Below are 16,733 nucleotides of genomic sequence, written 5' to 3' on the forward strand. Positions count from 1 at the left end.
CGAAAACAAAGTGAAAGCAAAGTCTGTCGTGAGTGCATGAATACAAACACACAATAACACATTTGCATGAGAAATCTCCGAAAAAGCACAAAAAATACTCGACATAGTACTTTGACATAAAACAAATCAAAAACAAGGATGAAACAGTGGTACATATCTGATAAAGCATTGGAATTTATGTCTTGGGTCATTAGGCGATGTCCCGGTATAATCGATTCTGACAGATTACAGCCAAAGGATCGATCATTTATATTATCTATTGTATAATATGTAAATCATTATATAATTATACAGTTCATAAAGATAGTTGCACTATTTTTTTTTTCTGTTGCACTCTGAATATTTCTCACTCATTTTGTATGTAGTTTGTGAATCATTTGCACTGTTTTTGCACTGTATTGTTGAAGACAATTTGTGCAATTGTTTTTACTTTATGCTGCATAGTTTGTTGTTCATACTCAGATTGAAAATATATTTCTCAGAAGAAAAAAGAAATGCAATTTATATTTAAAAGAAAATCTAAATGAATGTTTTATCCCTTCATTTGATAACCAGAAAAATTTAAATACACAACAGAATTTCTGAGGGGAAAAAAACATTTCATAAGTCTAATTTAAGACAATTTAATAAATGAAGTTGTTTTTAAGCATTTAAATAATTACACATGCTAAAAAAAAAATAATAATAATAAAACATATGGTGAAGAAAAAATAAAACATTTCATAGGGCCCTAAACGTATTTTTTGTTAAACTTTTAATAAATTGCTGTGAAAATGTATAAGTGTTATGAATTAAATTAATTAGACATGCTTTTTGATGAATAAAATTAAATGTAACCATTAAAAAGGAGTTGACAAAAAATAAAACAGATTTTATAGGGCCCTAAAAAAGTAAAGTAATAAGAAGTGAAGTAACTAAAATGCAGTAAGTAATGCAGTAACTAAAGTAATCTCATTACAATTTACAGAAGTAACTAGTAACTGATTACATTTTTTGAGTAACTACCCCAACACTGTCTGTAATGCAGATAAAGTTTCATGGCTGGTAAAAAAAACAAGCATGTTGACCAGTAAATATTCTCAGGTCACCGGTCATTGACAGCTGTGGCAAAATGCTTGATTTATGGCCTGTGCATCTGTCTGTTGGTGCAGCACAGGTATATTTTGCAGCACTGCACAAATGTGTGATGTCTTGTCCTGCATGTGCTTTCTTAATCATCATATTTACCAGTCACATAAAACAAAACTGACTATGAGTTTGTGTGGCTTATCTTAATCCCCCCTGTATCATGTAAGTTTGGTTGACACCTGAGAGGTGTTCTCACAACAGATGGAGATCTAAACATCAGACACACATACTGAGGGACACTCTCAAGCAGATTAAAGCCATAAATACAAAAAATAGATTCTCCTGGATACGTGTTTGGCACTTAGAGCCAACATATTGCACTTTGGTCCTCTGGATTTTGATAACTGGCCAAAAGCTGCTAGCAGAAGTGGAGGAGAGCAGACCTCAGTCATCGTGGAGTGGAGAAGATTCATTATCTATTCTGTGTGTGAGCTCGCTGCTCCAGCAAACGCCTCGTCTCTCATCCTCTCTCGCACACTAAACGAGGAGGAATCAGATGATTCTGTTCACCCTAAAGACCCGAGCGGCGTCTGAAACTCACGGTGCAATTATTTCCATCCCGGCTCTCTTGGCAGGTTTATACTGCGCTCTTTGTATTCGAGCCACTGTTTGCAGTTGAACACTTGAGGAATTTGAGAAACGCATGTAATTATAGCTCATTTTCATCTCAATTTAATTATTTTTATTTAAATTGCAACATGCGGAGAAGCTTGCTCGCTCTTTATTTCGCCCTCCCGCTTGAACTGATTGGGGTGTTATTTCAGAATCTAATTTTATTGGATTAAATAACATTAACTCTGCTGAGTCCAATTTGAACTTCTTTGAATGAAACTGAACCAATACAAACTCCTGTGAAAAAAAATAAGGGACGGTTAGATTTGTTTTGTGTATATACTGTCCCCTGTGTAATTCCTCATTTTATTATAATGAGATTCATATAAATAGCAGTGTATGGTGTGTCCTCATTAGTAACAGTGTGTGTGTGTGTGTGTGTGTGTGCGTGTGTGTGTGTGTGTGTGTGTGTGTGTGTGTGTGTGTGTGTGTGTGTGTGTGTGTGTGTTGTCCAGCTTTAAGGGACAAAGCACGCGAGCTGAACGCGACTCTGGGCTCGAGGGAAGGAGCTTCTGAGAAAAGCGTGAATGAGATGAACGACGAAATCCAAGCCATGCTCGCAGAACTACGAAAACGGCAGCTCTCTGGCAAGAAAAATATCGCTGACGAAGAATTGGGGTAAAACACACACACACACACACACTGCATGAAGAGTCCAGACGAGGTCACTTCCTGCATGTCATTTGCTGCATTAGTGCTGCCCACTGTTTCAGCAGCATTAGTTTGTTTTAGTCTTTTTTAAAGAGTTATAAGCCATGAACCAAACCAACCAGCTACAAGGAGAATTACAACATTACAGATTTTCAATTGAAGCTAAAATGATTTGAAAACCAGACAAAAAGACAAAGATACAAGACTTTGTACTTCTCAGCTTTAGTGAGGGAAAGAACTACAATCCCATAAATCATTGCAAATGGGATAGTCCTCTTAAAAACAAAGGACCAACCTGTGGGTGGAGCTAAAGAGATCTTTTTGTGCAATTCATGCAGTCCTCTGATTGGTGGAATTGTCTGTACATCATCACATGTAGTTCTTTACCATACAATCAGCTGATAAATGAATAAATGAATGGAGTTTAGGGAATGGTTGTGTGATTGGGTTTATTTCAAGGCGTTATAATACAGCATGCTGTTCAAATGTAAAGATCATAATGTATATTTCTCAGTTGGAGAAGCACAACAGAGCTCTTACACACAGAGCACATAAAGTGAAGCGGCAGCGAGGACGCCATTCAAGCTCAGGTTGCACTAATTGTTTTGGCAGCATTATGTTTCTCAGCCGTATTTTGTGGTTCATTGGATCACAGCTCGAATGAAGAAAGTTTCTCTTTCTTTTGTAAAATCTTAATGAACTAATTAAAAAGTTGCCTGAGGTTGGGCGGGGGAGGAATATTATTCCAGTCTAATCAAATTACATCTGTAATGGATTCCTGTGTCATGAGAGAACAGAGAGAGACACCTAGAGGAGGACAGAGGGAGCACGTAGATGTCTCCTGTCTCCTAATAAAAGACAAGCTTCAGCTTTGATCTGATCCCCAGCATCTGAACGCTGGAGGAGCTGGTCATTCTGGTGTGCGCTGGTCTCTTCAAGGGTTTCTTGTGTCATTAGTCACAGATAAGGAGCTCTCTCTCTTCATCTTTATAGTGCCGCAGACGCTCTTCTGGCTAGAGTGAAGCGTTTGTTTGGAGATCCACACCAGGCCACGGAGGACCTGAAGAAGGAGGTCAGTGATAAAATGGGCGATTACAGGCAGAAACTGGACGACGCTCAGGATCTGCTGAGGGACGCACACAACAAAACCAAACAGGCCGAAAGACTAGCTGCTAACAACCATCAGATCCTCGAGCGTCTGCAGGTGCACACTTACACCAGCACACAGACTCATGACACACTCCACACGGTCGCTAAAGAGTTCGGTTCTGTTCGAGCAGGGAAAGAGGGATGCGGCCGGTAAACAGAAAAAGGAAACGGAGGGGATTTTGGCAGAAGGAGAGAAGATGCTAGATGAAGCTAACGCTCTCTCAGACAGCATCAACCGGGGCAAAGAGGTCAGTTTCACGCTGGACACATGTAATGTTACTAAACAGTAACTACTGGTGGGATCCGTGGCTGACTGACTGGTGTCTGCAGGAGCTGGAGGAGATGGAGAGAGAGCTGGGTCCACTGCACGTCCAGCTGGATATTAAGGTGGGACGTATGGGTCAGGGTCTGGACGACTCCATCCCTGAACTGCTGCTGAGAGCCGAGGACCACGCCGGCCAGCTCAATGAATCTGCTGCCATACTCGACAGGTGTGTGTGTGTGTGTGTGTGTGTGTGTTTGATTTTTGATTAATATAAACCTATTTTTGCTGGTTTCTTGCACTATGTTGTATGTATGTTGTGAGATCAAATACCTCTACTATAGTGCACGAGTACACTTCCACCACATAACCAGCTCTGTGTGTGGCTTTTCTGCCACAGTAAACTTGCAGCAGGGCACAATACACTCACAGGTCACAATAAAAGAGCTCAGAAACGTGCAGAAACCAGATAAAATGGCATGTTTGCTTCAGCAAATGCATCTTATCTCACATTTGCTTTTGTTAGCACTATAGGTTAGGGTCAGTGCTACTTTATTTCTGCGTACAACAAGCAATGAAATAAAATGCTGCCTGATTCACATTCCTCTGTTTTGGATATGGCAATGTGATATCATCTTGTGGAAATGTGACCACAGGCTTGTGTTTCCAGTGATTTATTTTGTCTTCTTTCACTGATCTGTGTGTGTGTGTGTGTGTGTGTGTGTGTGTGTGTGTGGTCTCTGCAGTATTCTAGCTGAGGCAAAGAACCTGTCCTTCAATGCCACTGCTGCTTTCAAGGCTTACACCAACATCAAGAACTACATCGATGAGGCTGATAAGGAGGCCAAAGAGGCAAAGAAAGCCAGCGTTGATGCTCTACAGCTGGTGAGGACACACACACACACACACACACACACACACACACACTCTCACACACGCACACAGAATCACGAGTGTGTCCTGTCTGCATCAGGGACTGGTGTGAAATGCTCCACATGGTCAGCAGCTAATTCACATTTGGTTGTTTTTGTTTGTTGTCTTTTTTTACTTACAGTGCACAAGTCTTTTTAACTCATGTCTTTTTGTGTCAGAGCAAAAAAGTAAAAATAAAATGTAATACTGAAATGTAAGTGGAAATACAGTTCATGCACTGAACTCTCTTCTAATGAAATGATGATCTGAATCAGTGTTAAATAAGAGGGACATGCACACTGGAACATATATATATATATTTGTAAATATAAACAGCTAACACAGTCTTGTTGAACTCCTGTGAGGATTCATCCAGGATCTGTAATGTCTAGAAATGCTGTGCTTCGCTTCACTCCTCAGGCAGGTCGTGTTAAAGCGGTTCGATTCAGTTCAATTTGTCCTGCTTCAGGGATCAAAGCTTTCCTCCTGTTCTCCGGTTATCATCCCTCGCTCCTGTCGTTCACCTTCTTTCATCATCCTCCTACATCTAATGCAGAAATAGTGGGCTGAAAGGTTAAAACTGACACACAACCAGGGCCATTGTTTTTGTGGCTTACTGTACTTGATGATAATGAGAGAAGCTTCTCGAGCAGTGAATCAGCATACTAGAATGATTTCTGAAGCTCACTGAAGACGGGACAGATAGTGTACTGCAGGTTCAACACAAATCTCCCAAACATGTCCGTGCCTCTAGCGTCTGAGTCTGATGTGTGTGTGCTGTCCTGTCTGCAGGCCTCAGGACCCAAAGGATCTCTGAAAGACCAGGCCAAGGGTTCGCTTCAGAAGAGCCACCGTCTGTGGAACGAGGCCAAAGAACTGCAGAATGATGTGAAAGGTGAACGAAAAAAGCCATCAGATGTCCATCCTTCTCACAAATCTTCCCGAGAAAAACCTCCTTTTCTTCAACAACTTTTATTGATTTATTTATTTTTCAGAAAATGGAGACAATCTGGGTGCTCTTCAGTTCAGACTGAAAGGAGCCAACAAAAAGAACAAAGACTTACAGAAAGGCCTGAACGACACGATGGAGAAACTCAACGCCATCCCAGATGGTGTGTGTGTGTGTGTGTGTGTGTGTGTGTGTACTTGTTTTTCTATTCTGGTGGGGACTTAAACCTGAATACACACAGACTCATGGGGACTTGTGTGTGAGTGAGTGTGTGAGTGTGTGTGTGTGTGAGTGTGAGTATGTGTATGTGTGTGTCTAGAATTACTAACTAAGAATAACTAAACTGAAATAAAATAAACCTAAATAGACATATTTTAAAGAGCTAATACAAAATATTAATAAATACTGTGTCACAGGCCGGCTCATAGCCCGTGGCAAAAATGAGGGGACACAAACAAGTATAGGCCACTTTACTTTATTGTAAACCAAAACTATTAACTTTAACCAAAGAAAAAGGAATGAGGTGTGAGAATGTCATAATGTAAGGTGTGTGTAAAGTGCATGGATGAAGGAATCTGTCTGTGTGTGAACATGACTGAGTGGAAACTAAGTAAAACTATAAAGGAACAAACGAAACAGGATCATACCTGGAGGAGCAGAGAGAGAGAGAAAAGAGTGATTAGAAACAACTTAAATACCCTGAGCCCAGGTGGCTCCAATCACTAACGACCCACCTCTGCCTGCAGGAGAAACCGCCCCTGCAATGCAGAGGAGGGGCCGTGACACCCCCCTCCTTGAATTGAGGGTCCCACCCTCAGCCCAAAATTTGGCCCAACCTATTTAAAACAATCCAAAGTCCCCACCCCCAAAAAAAACAGTCCCGACTCCAAGCAGTCGCCCCATGTCCCCGGCCTGACTGTCCGCCCCTCAAACTCAGCAGCCCTGGTACCTGGGGAGCAATTTAAGAGAAAAGAGGCACAGACAGCCCGCAGGGGTCATCAGAGACAAAATACAAACTAGGTTAAAGGAGCACGGGACAGAGCATCAGCAATAATATTATCCTTACCACTTATGTGTCTAATATCAAGGTTGAATGGTTGCAGGAACAAAGCCCAACGCATTAGGCGCTGGTTGGGATTTTGCAAGGACTTCAGAAAAATTAGTCGGTTGTGGTCAGTAAACACAGTTAGAGGGGTCAAACCGGAACCAACATAGACCTCGAAGTGCTGTAGAGCCCAAATGAGACCTAAAGCCTCCTTTTCAATTACCGAATAATTTTGCTGATACTTATTAAATTTCCGGGAAAAGAAACTGACTGGACACTCCACATTGTCATCATTTTCCTGGAGAAGCACAGCCCCGGCACCGATTTGACTGGCATCTACCTGCAATTTGAAAGATTTCCCAAAATTTGGTGCTGCCAACACGGGTGCCAAACACAAAAGAGCCTTAGCTGCATCAAATGCCTCTTGACACTGGGTGGACCAGATAAATTCAGCCTTGGCCTTCAACAGGTTGGTCAGTGGGGACACTACTACAGAAAAGTTTTTACAGAAAGCACGGTAGTACCCCGTCATTCCCAGGAAGCGCATCAGTTCTTTCTTTGTGGAGGGCCGTGGAAATTGCTTTACAGCCCGGACCTTGGCTTCCACTGGACGGACAAAACCCTGACCAACAACCTTCCCTAAGTATGTGACCGTAGCCTTGGCAAACTCACATTTTGCCAAATTAATAGTCAACCTGGCCCACACCAGTCTTTCGAACAAGGCTTGCACTCTCCCGATATGCTCCTCCCAGGAGTCTGAATAGATGACCACGTCATCCAAGTACACGGCACACCCTTTCAGACCTAAGACCACCCGATTCATCAGCCTTTGGAAGGTGGCTGGAGAATTCCGCAAACCAAAAGGCATCACTGTATAAGAGAACAAACCAGATGGAATTATAAAGGCAGCAATTTCACAGGCTCTTTTGGTAAGCAGTACTTGCCAATAACCTTTTAAAAGATCAAATTTGCTAACATACTTTGCGGACCCAACTTGATCAATACAGTCCTCCATCCTAGGAAGAGGATAAAGGTCTGCTTTAGTAACATTGTTAACTTTTCTATAATCAGTGCAGGGTCTGAAAGTGGAATCAGACTTTTTGACCAGAAGACAGGGTGAAGCCCAATTCGAACAACATGGCTCAGCAATACCATTGTCCAACATATACTGTACCTCGGTTTCCAATTGCAGTCTCTTCTCCTCAGATACACGATAAAATCTCTGTTTGATAGGCTTAGCATCTCCGATGTCAATGTCGTGCTCAATTAAATGGGTTTGCGATGGAGTATCAGAAAACAAAACAGGGTAGTTTCTGATAAGCGCTACCAATTCATCACGTTTCTCAGAGTCGAAATGATCTACCAAAACCCCAAGGTTTTGCAAAGTCTGGGAATTTTTCAACCGGCCTTGCAAGACCTCATCAGAAACCCTAACGACCTCCTCTTCTCCCCCCTCCACAAAGCTAAAGCCACAAGATGCAGTGACGGGAGCCGCAGTCAACGCTGACCTCACCACTTGAGTACCTTCAACTTTGCTTTGATCATGGGAGTGATAACATTTTAACAGATTCACATGGCATAATTTAGAGGACTTCCTATGACCAGGGGTTTCAATAAGATAGTTCAAATCTGACACTTTGCGCAACACAGTGAAAGGACCAGAGTATTTTGCCTGAAAAGGTGAACTTACAAGAGGCAAAAGAGCGAGTACCTGATCACCAGGACTAAACTCGTGCAGCTAAGCCTGTCTGTCATATCTTAGTTTCATTTTCTTTTGAGAACATTTTAGTTTCTCTTTCGCTAGTTCACCCGCCCTATACAACTTCAGCCTAAAACCATTTACATAGTCAATAAGGTTCCGAGGAGGTTCCTCAGGCAAACAACCATCCTGCAGCACTGCTAAGGGCCCACGCACCTTATGACCAAACACTAAGTCATTTGGGCTGAACCCGGTGCTCTCCTGCACTACTTCGCGAGCAGCTAGTAGCAGCCAAGGTAACCCCTCCTCCCAATCTGCAAACAGTTCTGTACAGTACGAGCGAAGCAAGGACTTTAACGTTTGGTGAAAACGTTCCAAAGCTCCCTGGCTCTGAGCATGGAACGCAGTAGACTTATTTTGTTTAACTTTAAGCTGTTTGAGAACCTGCGCAAATAAATGGGAGGTAAAGTTAGACCCCTGATCTGACTGGATGATTTTTGGAATTCCAAATATTGAAATAAATTGAGTTAACGCTTTAACTACTGATTTTGAAGTTATGGTACGCAAGGCAAAAGCTGCCGGATATCTAGTTGCTTGACACATAACAGTTAATAAGTAGTTATGGCCTGACTTTGACCGTGGTAAAGGCCCAACACAATCAATAATAAGATGCTCAAAAGGTTGCCCTATGGCTGGTATTGGATACAAAGGAGCTGGCTTTACAACCTGATTTGGCTTGCTTGTGCGCTGACATGTATGACATGTTTTAATAAACTGAGCTACATCCCGCTTTAAACGTGGCCAAAAAAAATAACGGAGTATGCGGTCATAAGTTTTACAAACACCCATATGACCTGCCACATCACCATGTGAAGTTTGCAACACTTTACTTCGCATAGTAGTAGGTACAACTACCTGAAAAACTGGTTCACCTGGTCCCTGATCACAGTGTGGAACCCATTTCCTGACCAACAGCCCATCAAGAAGAAAATAACACTGAGCACTATTCCTCACCACTGAATCAGGAACCGCTTTATCAAACAAATCCGCCAAGGTAGTATCTACCTTTTGCTCAGCTATCAGTGAATCTCGAGAACTAGTCAACTGTTCGATTTGTAGTTTAACTGGCAACTCAAGGCTTTCTGGCTTACTCTCAACCTCCTTACGTGAGACAGAGCGAGTAACAGCACAAACTGGAAATACCTCCGGAGACACAAAGCTGCAATCTGGAGATACCTTTGCAGGGGGCACTGAATCTTGCTTTTTAGAGATGTTTATTTTGCCATCTGCCCACACCTTACTACCTGCCAAGTCATTCCCCAAAATCATATGGACTCCCTCTACTGGCAACTGGGGTCTCACCCCAACAGCTACATCACCCTCTACCAGACCACACTGAAGGGTAACATCATGTAAAGGAGAAGAGAATGGAACTAAACCCATGCCACATACCATTATACAACTGCCAGAATCAGACTCCTTAGCGAACGGCAAAACAGATTCCAAAATAAAAGAATCTAAAGCTCCAGTGTCTCTTAAGATCTTAATTAGAACCTCTTGGTTGCCATCTACCAGGGACACTACACCATCTGAAATAAAAGCTGAAAAGTCACATTGGGAAGACTCCGAACCAAACTCAACTATTGGCTGAAAAAGCTCACCATGGTAATCAGAGGCTGTAACAGGCACTGCCAACAGAGCAGGTTTAAACTGACCTAACTTTTTTGATTTAAGTAGAGGACAATCTTTCTTCCAATGTCCTTCAACTAAACAATAGCGACAGGTATTAACATTAACTGGTGCTTTAGGGCCCCCAGAACCAAACTTCTGAGGCCTTTGGAACGAAGCTCCAGAAAAAGATGATCTATTCTTAGGAGTAAAGTTATTTTTATAAAGCACGTCACTGTTTGACTCAAAATGACTCTTATGCGTTAGCCTACACTCATCTGCAAGGACTGCTGCATCACTTGGAGACTTAACCTTACGTTCATTAATGTATGTAGCAACCTGGTCAGACACAGAATTTTTGAACTGTTCTAACACAATCAAGTTAGACAGACCCTCAAAATTACTAACTTCAGAAGCTGTGCACCAACGATTAAATGCAGAAGTCAAATCGCGAACAAACTCAGAATAGGTTTGTGAATCTTGCTTTTTCCTGTAACGAAAACGTTGACGATATGCCTCCGGCACCAGCTCGTAGACCTTCAGAACCGCTGATTTAACTTTAGCATAAATTTTACTGTCAGCTACACTCAGTGCTGAAAAAGCCTCACGTGCTTTTCCTGTAAGTACACATTGCAACAACTCTAGCTTCCGCAATACGCTCAAATAAAGTAAAATATGTATCTGGATCTGACTCATCAAATTTAGGCAACAAACGAAGATTCTGTGAAACATCAAACTGTGGTACTTCTGGTCTATTGGCATTTCGCAATCGCGCTATTTCTAACTGCATTTGCAACAACTCCCTCTGCTGTTCAAAAGTTAGTGAAGGGCTAGATTGAAAACTCGCACCCTCACTACTAATAGACTGACCCCCAAGAACACCTACTTCCCTCAGACCCTGCTTTAATCTCTTTTTAACGGTCTCCTTAAGTTTTTTATCAGCAATCTCAATCTGATAATGGTCAGCAATTTCAAGTAACTGTTCCTTAGTACACATCTCTAAACCGATCTCTGAAGGAGCTTGCACAAAACTACTCAGCCTAAAAGACATTTTCCTAAACCAATACAACTACAAATGCTGACAAAAAAAAAATACACAACTCACCCGCTGCCAGTCTGGGTTAAGGACAGGAGCCACACTCCACTATCCTCCAAAAAAAACTAACTAACTGACACCTGGTCTTCGTGCAGTCACATGTGGTGGGTTTTTATGCACACAAAACCAGTGGAGTGGAAAAGACAACCAGAAACTGGCGGCCCCCCCACATCCACGGAGGTGCTCCCGAGCCGATGTAGGGGAAAAAGGGAAAAGGAAGCTCTACCCACGTTCACTGCCACCTAAAAAAAAAAAAATAATCTTTTTAGCGAGCCTCCTATTGACACTCGCTAATACGCCTCAACAGGAGAGGACTCCCACCTGAACAAAACCCAGACAAAGCCCAGAGTTAATTTGCTAATCAAATTTAACTATAAAGCTAACTAAACAGAAGGAACACATGGCTCTCAATGCTCTCTCCCATAATATTGGCCTTACCAAAGCATCCCCTCAAACAAAAGTTTGGCAATCTGAACTAAACAAAACTAACCCAAATTAACTACAAAACAATAAATCAAATAAGCCAAACTACAAGTAAACAAACGTACTAATGATAAGACAAACAATCTAGACAAACTGTAACCAACTACGGAAAATTGTTATAGTAAGCTAAAATACTAAAGTAACACTGAAATATAATTAACTCTACCTTGAAAACGCGGACGAGCCCCCACTTGTCACAGGCCGGCTCATAGCCCGTGGCAAAAATGAGGGGACACAAACAAGTATAGGCCACTTTACTTTATTGTAAACCAAAACTATTAACTTTAACCAAAGAAAAAGGAATGAGGTGTGAGAATGTCATAATGTAAGGTGTGTGTAAAGTGCATGGATGAAGGAATCTGTGTGTGTGTGAACATGACTGAGTGGAAACTAAGTAAAACTATAAAGGAACAAACGAAACAGGATCATACCTGGAGGAGCAGAGAGAGAGAGAAAAGAGTGATTAGAAACAACTTAAATACCCTGAGCCCAGGTGGCTCCAATCACTAACGACCCACCTCTGCCTGCAGGAGAAACCGCCCCTGCAATGCAGAGGAGGGGCCGTGACAACTGTAATAGTATGTTAATAATACATTAACAATGTAGGCAGTGCAAGTCTTTTTATGTATCACAAAATGATATAAGTGCCTTATATATATATATATATATATATATAAAATTATTTTAAATAAAAAGTAATAAGAAATAAAATGAACAATAAAAAAGTGAGAATAGTAAGAAAAAATTGATAATAAAGATTCTCATAAAAATTATTCAAGTATTTTTTCAAGAAGCTTGATCTAGAAATGTGATACATTTATCACAGATCCCTTTTTTAATGGAAATGTAGACTTATAAGTGAGTTTTACAAAGCATATTTCCTTTTAATGAAAAAATAAAATTTTGTAATTGATTTTCTGACAATTAAACAAAGTTCTCCTCAGTTTCATTACTGAAAATATAATAGTAACCCTAGCAATAACTGATGAATATAATTAAACAGGAAAGTCTCTTCTCATTTTGGTAGTATTTGTAGTGCTGATGTAAATCAATGCTGATTCACTCTACTGAGAATCATTGAGAAGAATAAATGCAGTGAAAACTCAAAATCAAAATGAATTTGGATTGAAATGTGCTTAATTGTCACGAAATAAAGTCACAATAAATAAATAGTTCTTAATCAAACAGGTTAATCTTTACCTTTATCGTTCTTTTTCCTTTGATTATGGAGTGAAACGTGAGCTGGGCGCATCCTTCATCTGAATGTTGTCTTTGAGCTTTGTGAGCATGATGCTGATGATGGTGTTTTCTGAGAGCAGATCTGGCAGTGAAGATCCAGGCCACTAAACTGAAGGCAGCGGAGGCCAACGACACGGCCGCAGACGTGCTCAACCGCCTGAAGGACCTCAACCTCAACGTGATGGGCCTGAAGAGGAACCACAGCAAACTGGAGGACGACGTCAAGACCGCCAACAACCTGATCAAAGACCCGGAGAAAAACAGTACGCCACCCATCCAACTCCAGCCACAATCCTTCTTTATAGACACAACAGCTGCATGGATCATGAAGATTTGATTTCTTAATTGAAACGTTTGTGTTACACGATCACTTAAATGCTTATTTGGTATTTTTCCCCCCCATTTGATTTTGAACGTCAACAGCAATAAGTATGTATCCAGGATTTTCTTCTTTGATCTGTGCGAATGGTTTCCCGAGCTCTCTTCAGCATGGTGCTTTTATCCGGAGCGCTGCATGCACAGAGACAGTGTTTTCCCAGTCGCTGTCTTTCTCCGTTCTTTGTCTCAACCCAACAGGATTAAACGCAGCCTTTGAAAGCTTCACTAAGCTTGTTATCCTAATGAGCGCTTTAGCTAATTACAGATCATTTTTTTCTCTCATCTTCTCTTTTGAAATAACAGCTCCATGTCTTTCGCTGCCTACGCTGCAAATGAGAGATATATAACATGTCACTTTTTTCCCATTTTCGCTTTTGTTTCTGAAGTCTTTCATAGTCTCCTGCGCCTTTGATGCTCTGTTACTTACGGCTCCGCTCTCCAGCATGTTTCTAATGTGGTGTTGATTTAATGTTGGTGTGTGACTGTTGGTGACGTGTGTGTGTGTCTGCAGTTCACGCGGCCGGAGCTAAAGTCAAGGATCTGGAGAACGAGGCTGACAGGTTGCTGGAGAAACTGAAGCCCATTCAGGAGCTCCAGGATAACCTGAAGAAGAACATCTCGCAGATCAAAGAGCTCATCAACCAGGCTCGCAAACAGGCCAACTCTGTGAGTACCTGGAAAACCCTCCATCCACATCTACACTGTAGAAAACAGCCTGGGAAAGCAGTTTATTTAGTTTTAGTTTTACCATTTTCCATTTTATGTTATTTCATTCTATTGTATTTTTTATTCTGTTTAGGTTTTTTTCTGTTGTTATTTGGTTTGTTTGTTCATTTACATTTTTCTGGATGTTTTTAATGTTTAAAGGAAATGCCAGTAATCAAAAAGCATGTTTAATCAATTTAAATCATGAAACATAACTAAACGCTTTAACCAGAATTACATTTGTAGGGCCCTATGTTTTTTTGTTTTTTGTTTTTTTACCTAATTTTTATCCTTTTAACTGATAAAAAAAAAAAATCTAAACACAATTATAATCAGTTTAATTCATCCAACCAACTTATTTTTATTTATATATTTATTTTTCCAGATATTTATTTATTTATTTATTTATTTAAATTAAATGTTTTATCAGCAATTCTGCATTGTGTATTTTAATTTGTCTGGCAATCCAACTAAGCCTTAAAACATGAACTATTTAATTAATCTTTTAAACAAATAAACTAAACACTTTGTTTTGCCAAAGTGCTGCACAACAGAGGTTTACTGTTAAAATTAAGATTAACTGTGTAATTATTCCCTAAAAATACATTTAATTAGTCGTAAAATAAATTATTAGTCGTAGTTGTAATACTGTTAAATTAAGACTTACATTCTGTACATTGCTATACAATAGTAATATATTTCTGTTATAGTTGCTTCAAGTAAATCCAAACTTATATTCTGGTGGGTTTTAGTGAAGACCTTTGAGATTCTGATGGTAGTTTTTCTGAAACGAAACGTTGAAAAGCTGCTGAAGTGACTTTCAGAGCAGTTCTGGAGAAAAACTTGATGTGTTCATGTCCTCATACAGTGAAGCACAGATGAACCTCACATGTGACATTTAAACACTTTGAACACACATGCTCAATAAATGATGCTGTTGTTGATTTCCCCTTAAATATGTTAAGTAATTTGCTGCTAGAAAGGAAATGAGATCATTCACCATGTGCTGTCTGCACTCCCTGGCTTGACCTCTCATGACCTTTGACCCCTAGATTAAGGTGTCTGTGTCGTCCGGTGGAAGCTGTATCCGCACCTACCGGCCAGAGATCAAGAAAGGCCGCTATAACACCATTATCCTCCATGTGAAGACGCTTGCTGCTGATAACCTGCTCTTCTACCTCGGATCAGCCAAATACGTGAGTGTAAAACTGTCTGGATCTCTTCAGGTCTTCTGCTTAAGTGATCAGTCTGTGGATCACATTACTGGACATGTGTGTTTGAGTCAGTAACAAACATGACGAGAGAGGGAGATAATAAGAGCTCATCACTCTTCCACACACACATAAAGTCATGCTTCATGAGAGTTGAATTTCCTCCATCATGTGTAGGTGGATTTCTTGGCGATTGAGATGAGGAAGGGTAAGGTGAACTTCCTGTGGGATGTGGGATCAGGGGTCGGCCGTGTCGAATATCCTGATCTCGTCATCAATGATGGAAACTGGCATCGGATCGAAGCCTCACGGTAATTCAGAGTCCACTTACACTGTGTTTTATTTATTTAGAAATATATATTCAGGAAATATATTTAAAAAAAAAAGTTTCTATGCATTTCATGTCATGATACAGACAGATCCATTCGTGCATGAAATCAGGCTCCATTAAAAGAGATATAAACTCAGAATTCAGAGAGAGAAAAAATTGATGATGTAAAGTAGAAAAAGTGAAAAATAAAAGTCAGAATTGTGAGCTGTAAAAAGTTGCAGTTACCTTTTTGTTTTGTTTGTTTGTTGCAAATTGTTGTTCCATGGTTCTCAGATAATATATCTTAAAAAAATATATTAAAGAGTAGTTTTTCTTACTCTACTGAAATAGTTTTCCTTGTTTAAAGCTTTAACCTCACTAGATTTTATTTATGCTAAAATCAAGATAAACTATTTGTCAGTGGACTAATAAAAATAACTAAATTCAGAATAAATATAACAACTTTTTCTAACTGTTAATTCAGTAAAACCAAGTCATACTTTCTGCCAGAATAACAATATATTTTATCTAATTCTTCTTCTTAAATGCTTTTGATTTCTTGCCAGACATTAGTTCTGTAGACAGATGCCTACATTCGCTTTTCTTTTAGCTAAAATGATATTTCAGTTCACATGTACATCTAATGACAGCAGTAAAGATAAACAGTGTTTGGAGGAAATGATGATTACATACAATCCTTGCACTAATCTTGACTGAAAATGAAAATAGCTGTTTATTATTAACTATTTATTAGTATTGCTGGTTATTAGTGGCTGAAGTGTTGGTCTTATTCTGACGTTGGTGGTTTGCAGCATCGGGCTGAACGGCAGTATCTTGGTCCATGCGCTGGAGGGGCCCAAAACAGGCATCTTACCGACTCTCAGAAGTGCCAAATCACCCGAGAGTTACACCGTGCTGGATGTGGACCAGAATGCTTACCTGTTTGTCGGCGGCATGCTGGGATCAGTGAAAGTGAGCGATCGCTTCATCAATCCACCACACTGCACTGCATTTTCTTCATTAGTATTTGAATCTGATTTTGCAGTAAAAACATATTTAAGGCCAGACACCAGAGGCAATAGCATCGTTTTATTTATTTATTTATTTTTCATGCACGATTCAATTTTGAGAATATGCTTTCGTAAAATGACTTATTTCAGACTAGTGGAAATAAAACATACAAAATATACATTTAAGTTTTTATTTTATTACACTTTATTTGTTTAGTTCAGTTTC

General features: G+C 40.2%; 1 protein-coding gene across 7 annotated transcripts in view; it reads left to right on the top strand.

The window, feature by feature from the left end:
* The window catches only part of lama2 (laminin, alpha 2), a 176,130-nt gene that overhangs the window by 143,486 nt on the left and 15,911 nt on the right, over window positions 1–16,733 (top strand). For 4 of the 7 annotated variants that reach the window (XM_026233847.1, XM_026233849.1, XM_026233850.1 and 1 more), the window contains 13 exons: window positions 2,196–2,358; window positions 3,385–3,595; window positions 3,672–3,788; window positions 3,871–4,031; window positions 4,549–4,687; window positions 5,507–5,609; window positions 5,710–5,826; window positions 12,974–13,156; window positions 13,317–13,322; window positions 13,783–13,937; window positions 15,029–15,172; window positions 15,365–15,498; window positions 16,310–16,469. In XM_026233847.1, the coding sequence (XP_026089632.1) occupies window positions 2,196–2,358; window positions 3,385–3,595; window positions 3,672–3,788; window positions 3,871–4,031; window positions 4,549–4,687; window positions 5,507–5,609; window positions 5,710–5,826; window positions 12,974–13,156; window positions 13,317–13,322; window positions 13,783–13,937; window positions 15,029–15,172; window positions 15,365–15,498; window positions 16,310–16,469 (1,793 nt within the window). The remainder of the gene's footprint in view (window positions 1–2,195; window positions 2,359–3,384; window positions 3,596–3,671; window positions 3,789–3,870; window positions 4,032–4,548; window positions 4,688–5,506; window positions 5,610–5,709; window positions 5,827–12,973; window positions 13,157–13,316; window positions 13,323–13,782; window positions 13,938–15,028; window positions 15,173–15,364; window positions 15,499–16,309; window positions 16,470–16,733) is intronic. The other 3 variants (XM_026233848.1, XM_026233853.1, XM_026233854.1) reach the window with 1 other exon arrangement.

The sequence above is a fragment of the Carassius auratus genome, chromosome 45, assembly GCF_003368295.1.
Source record: "Carassius auratus strain Wakin chromosome 45, ASM336829v1, whole genome shotgun sequence".
Classification (NCBI taxonomy): domain Eukaryota; kingdom Metazoa; phylum Chordata; class Actinopteri; order Cypriniformes; family Cyprinidae; genus Carassius; species Carassius auratus.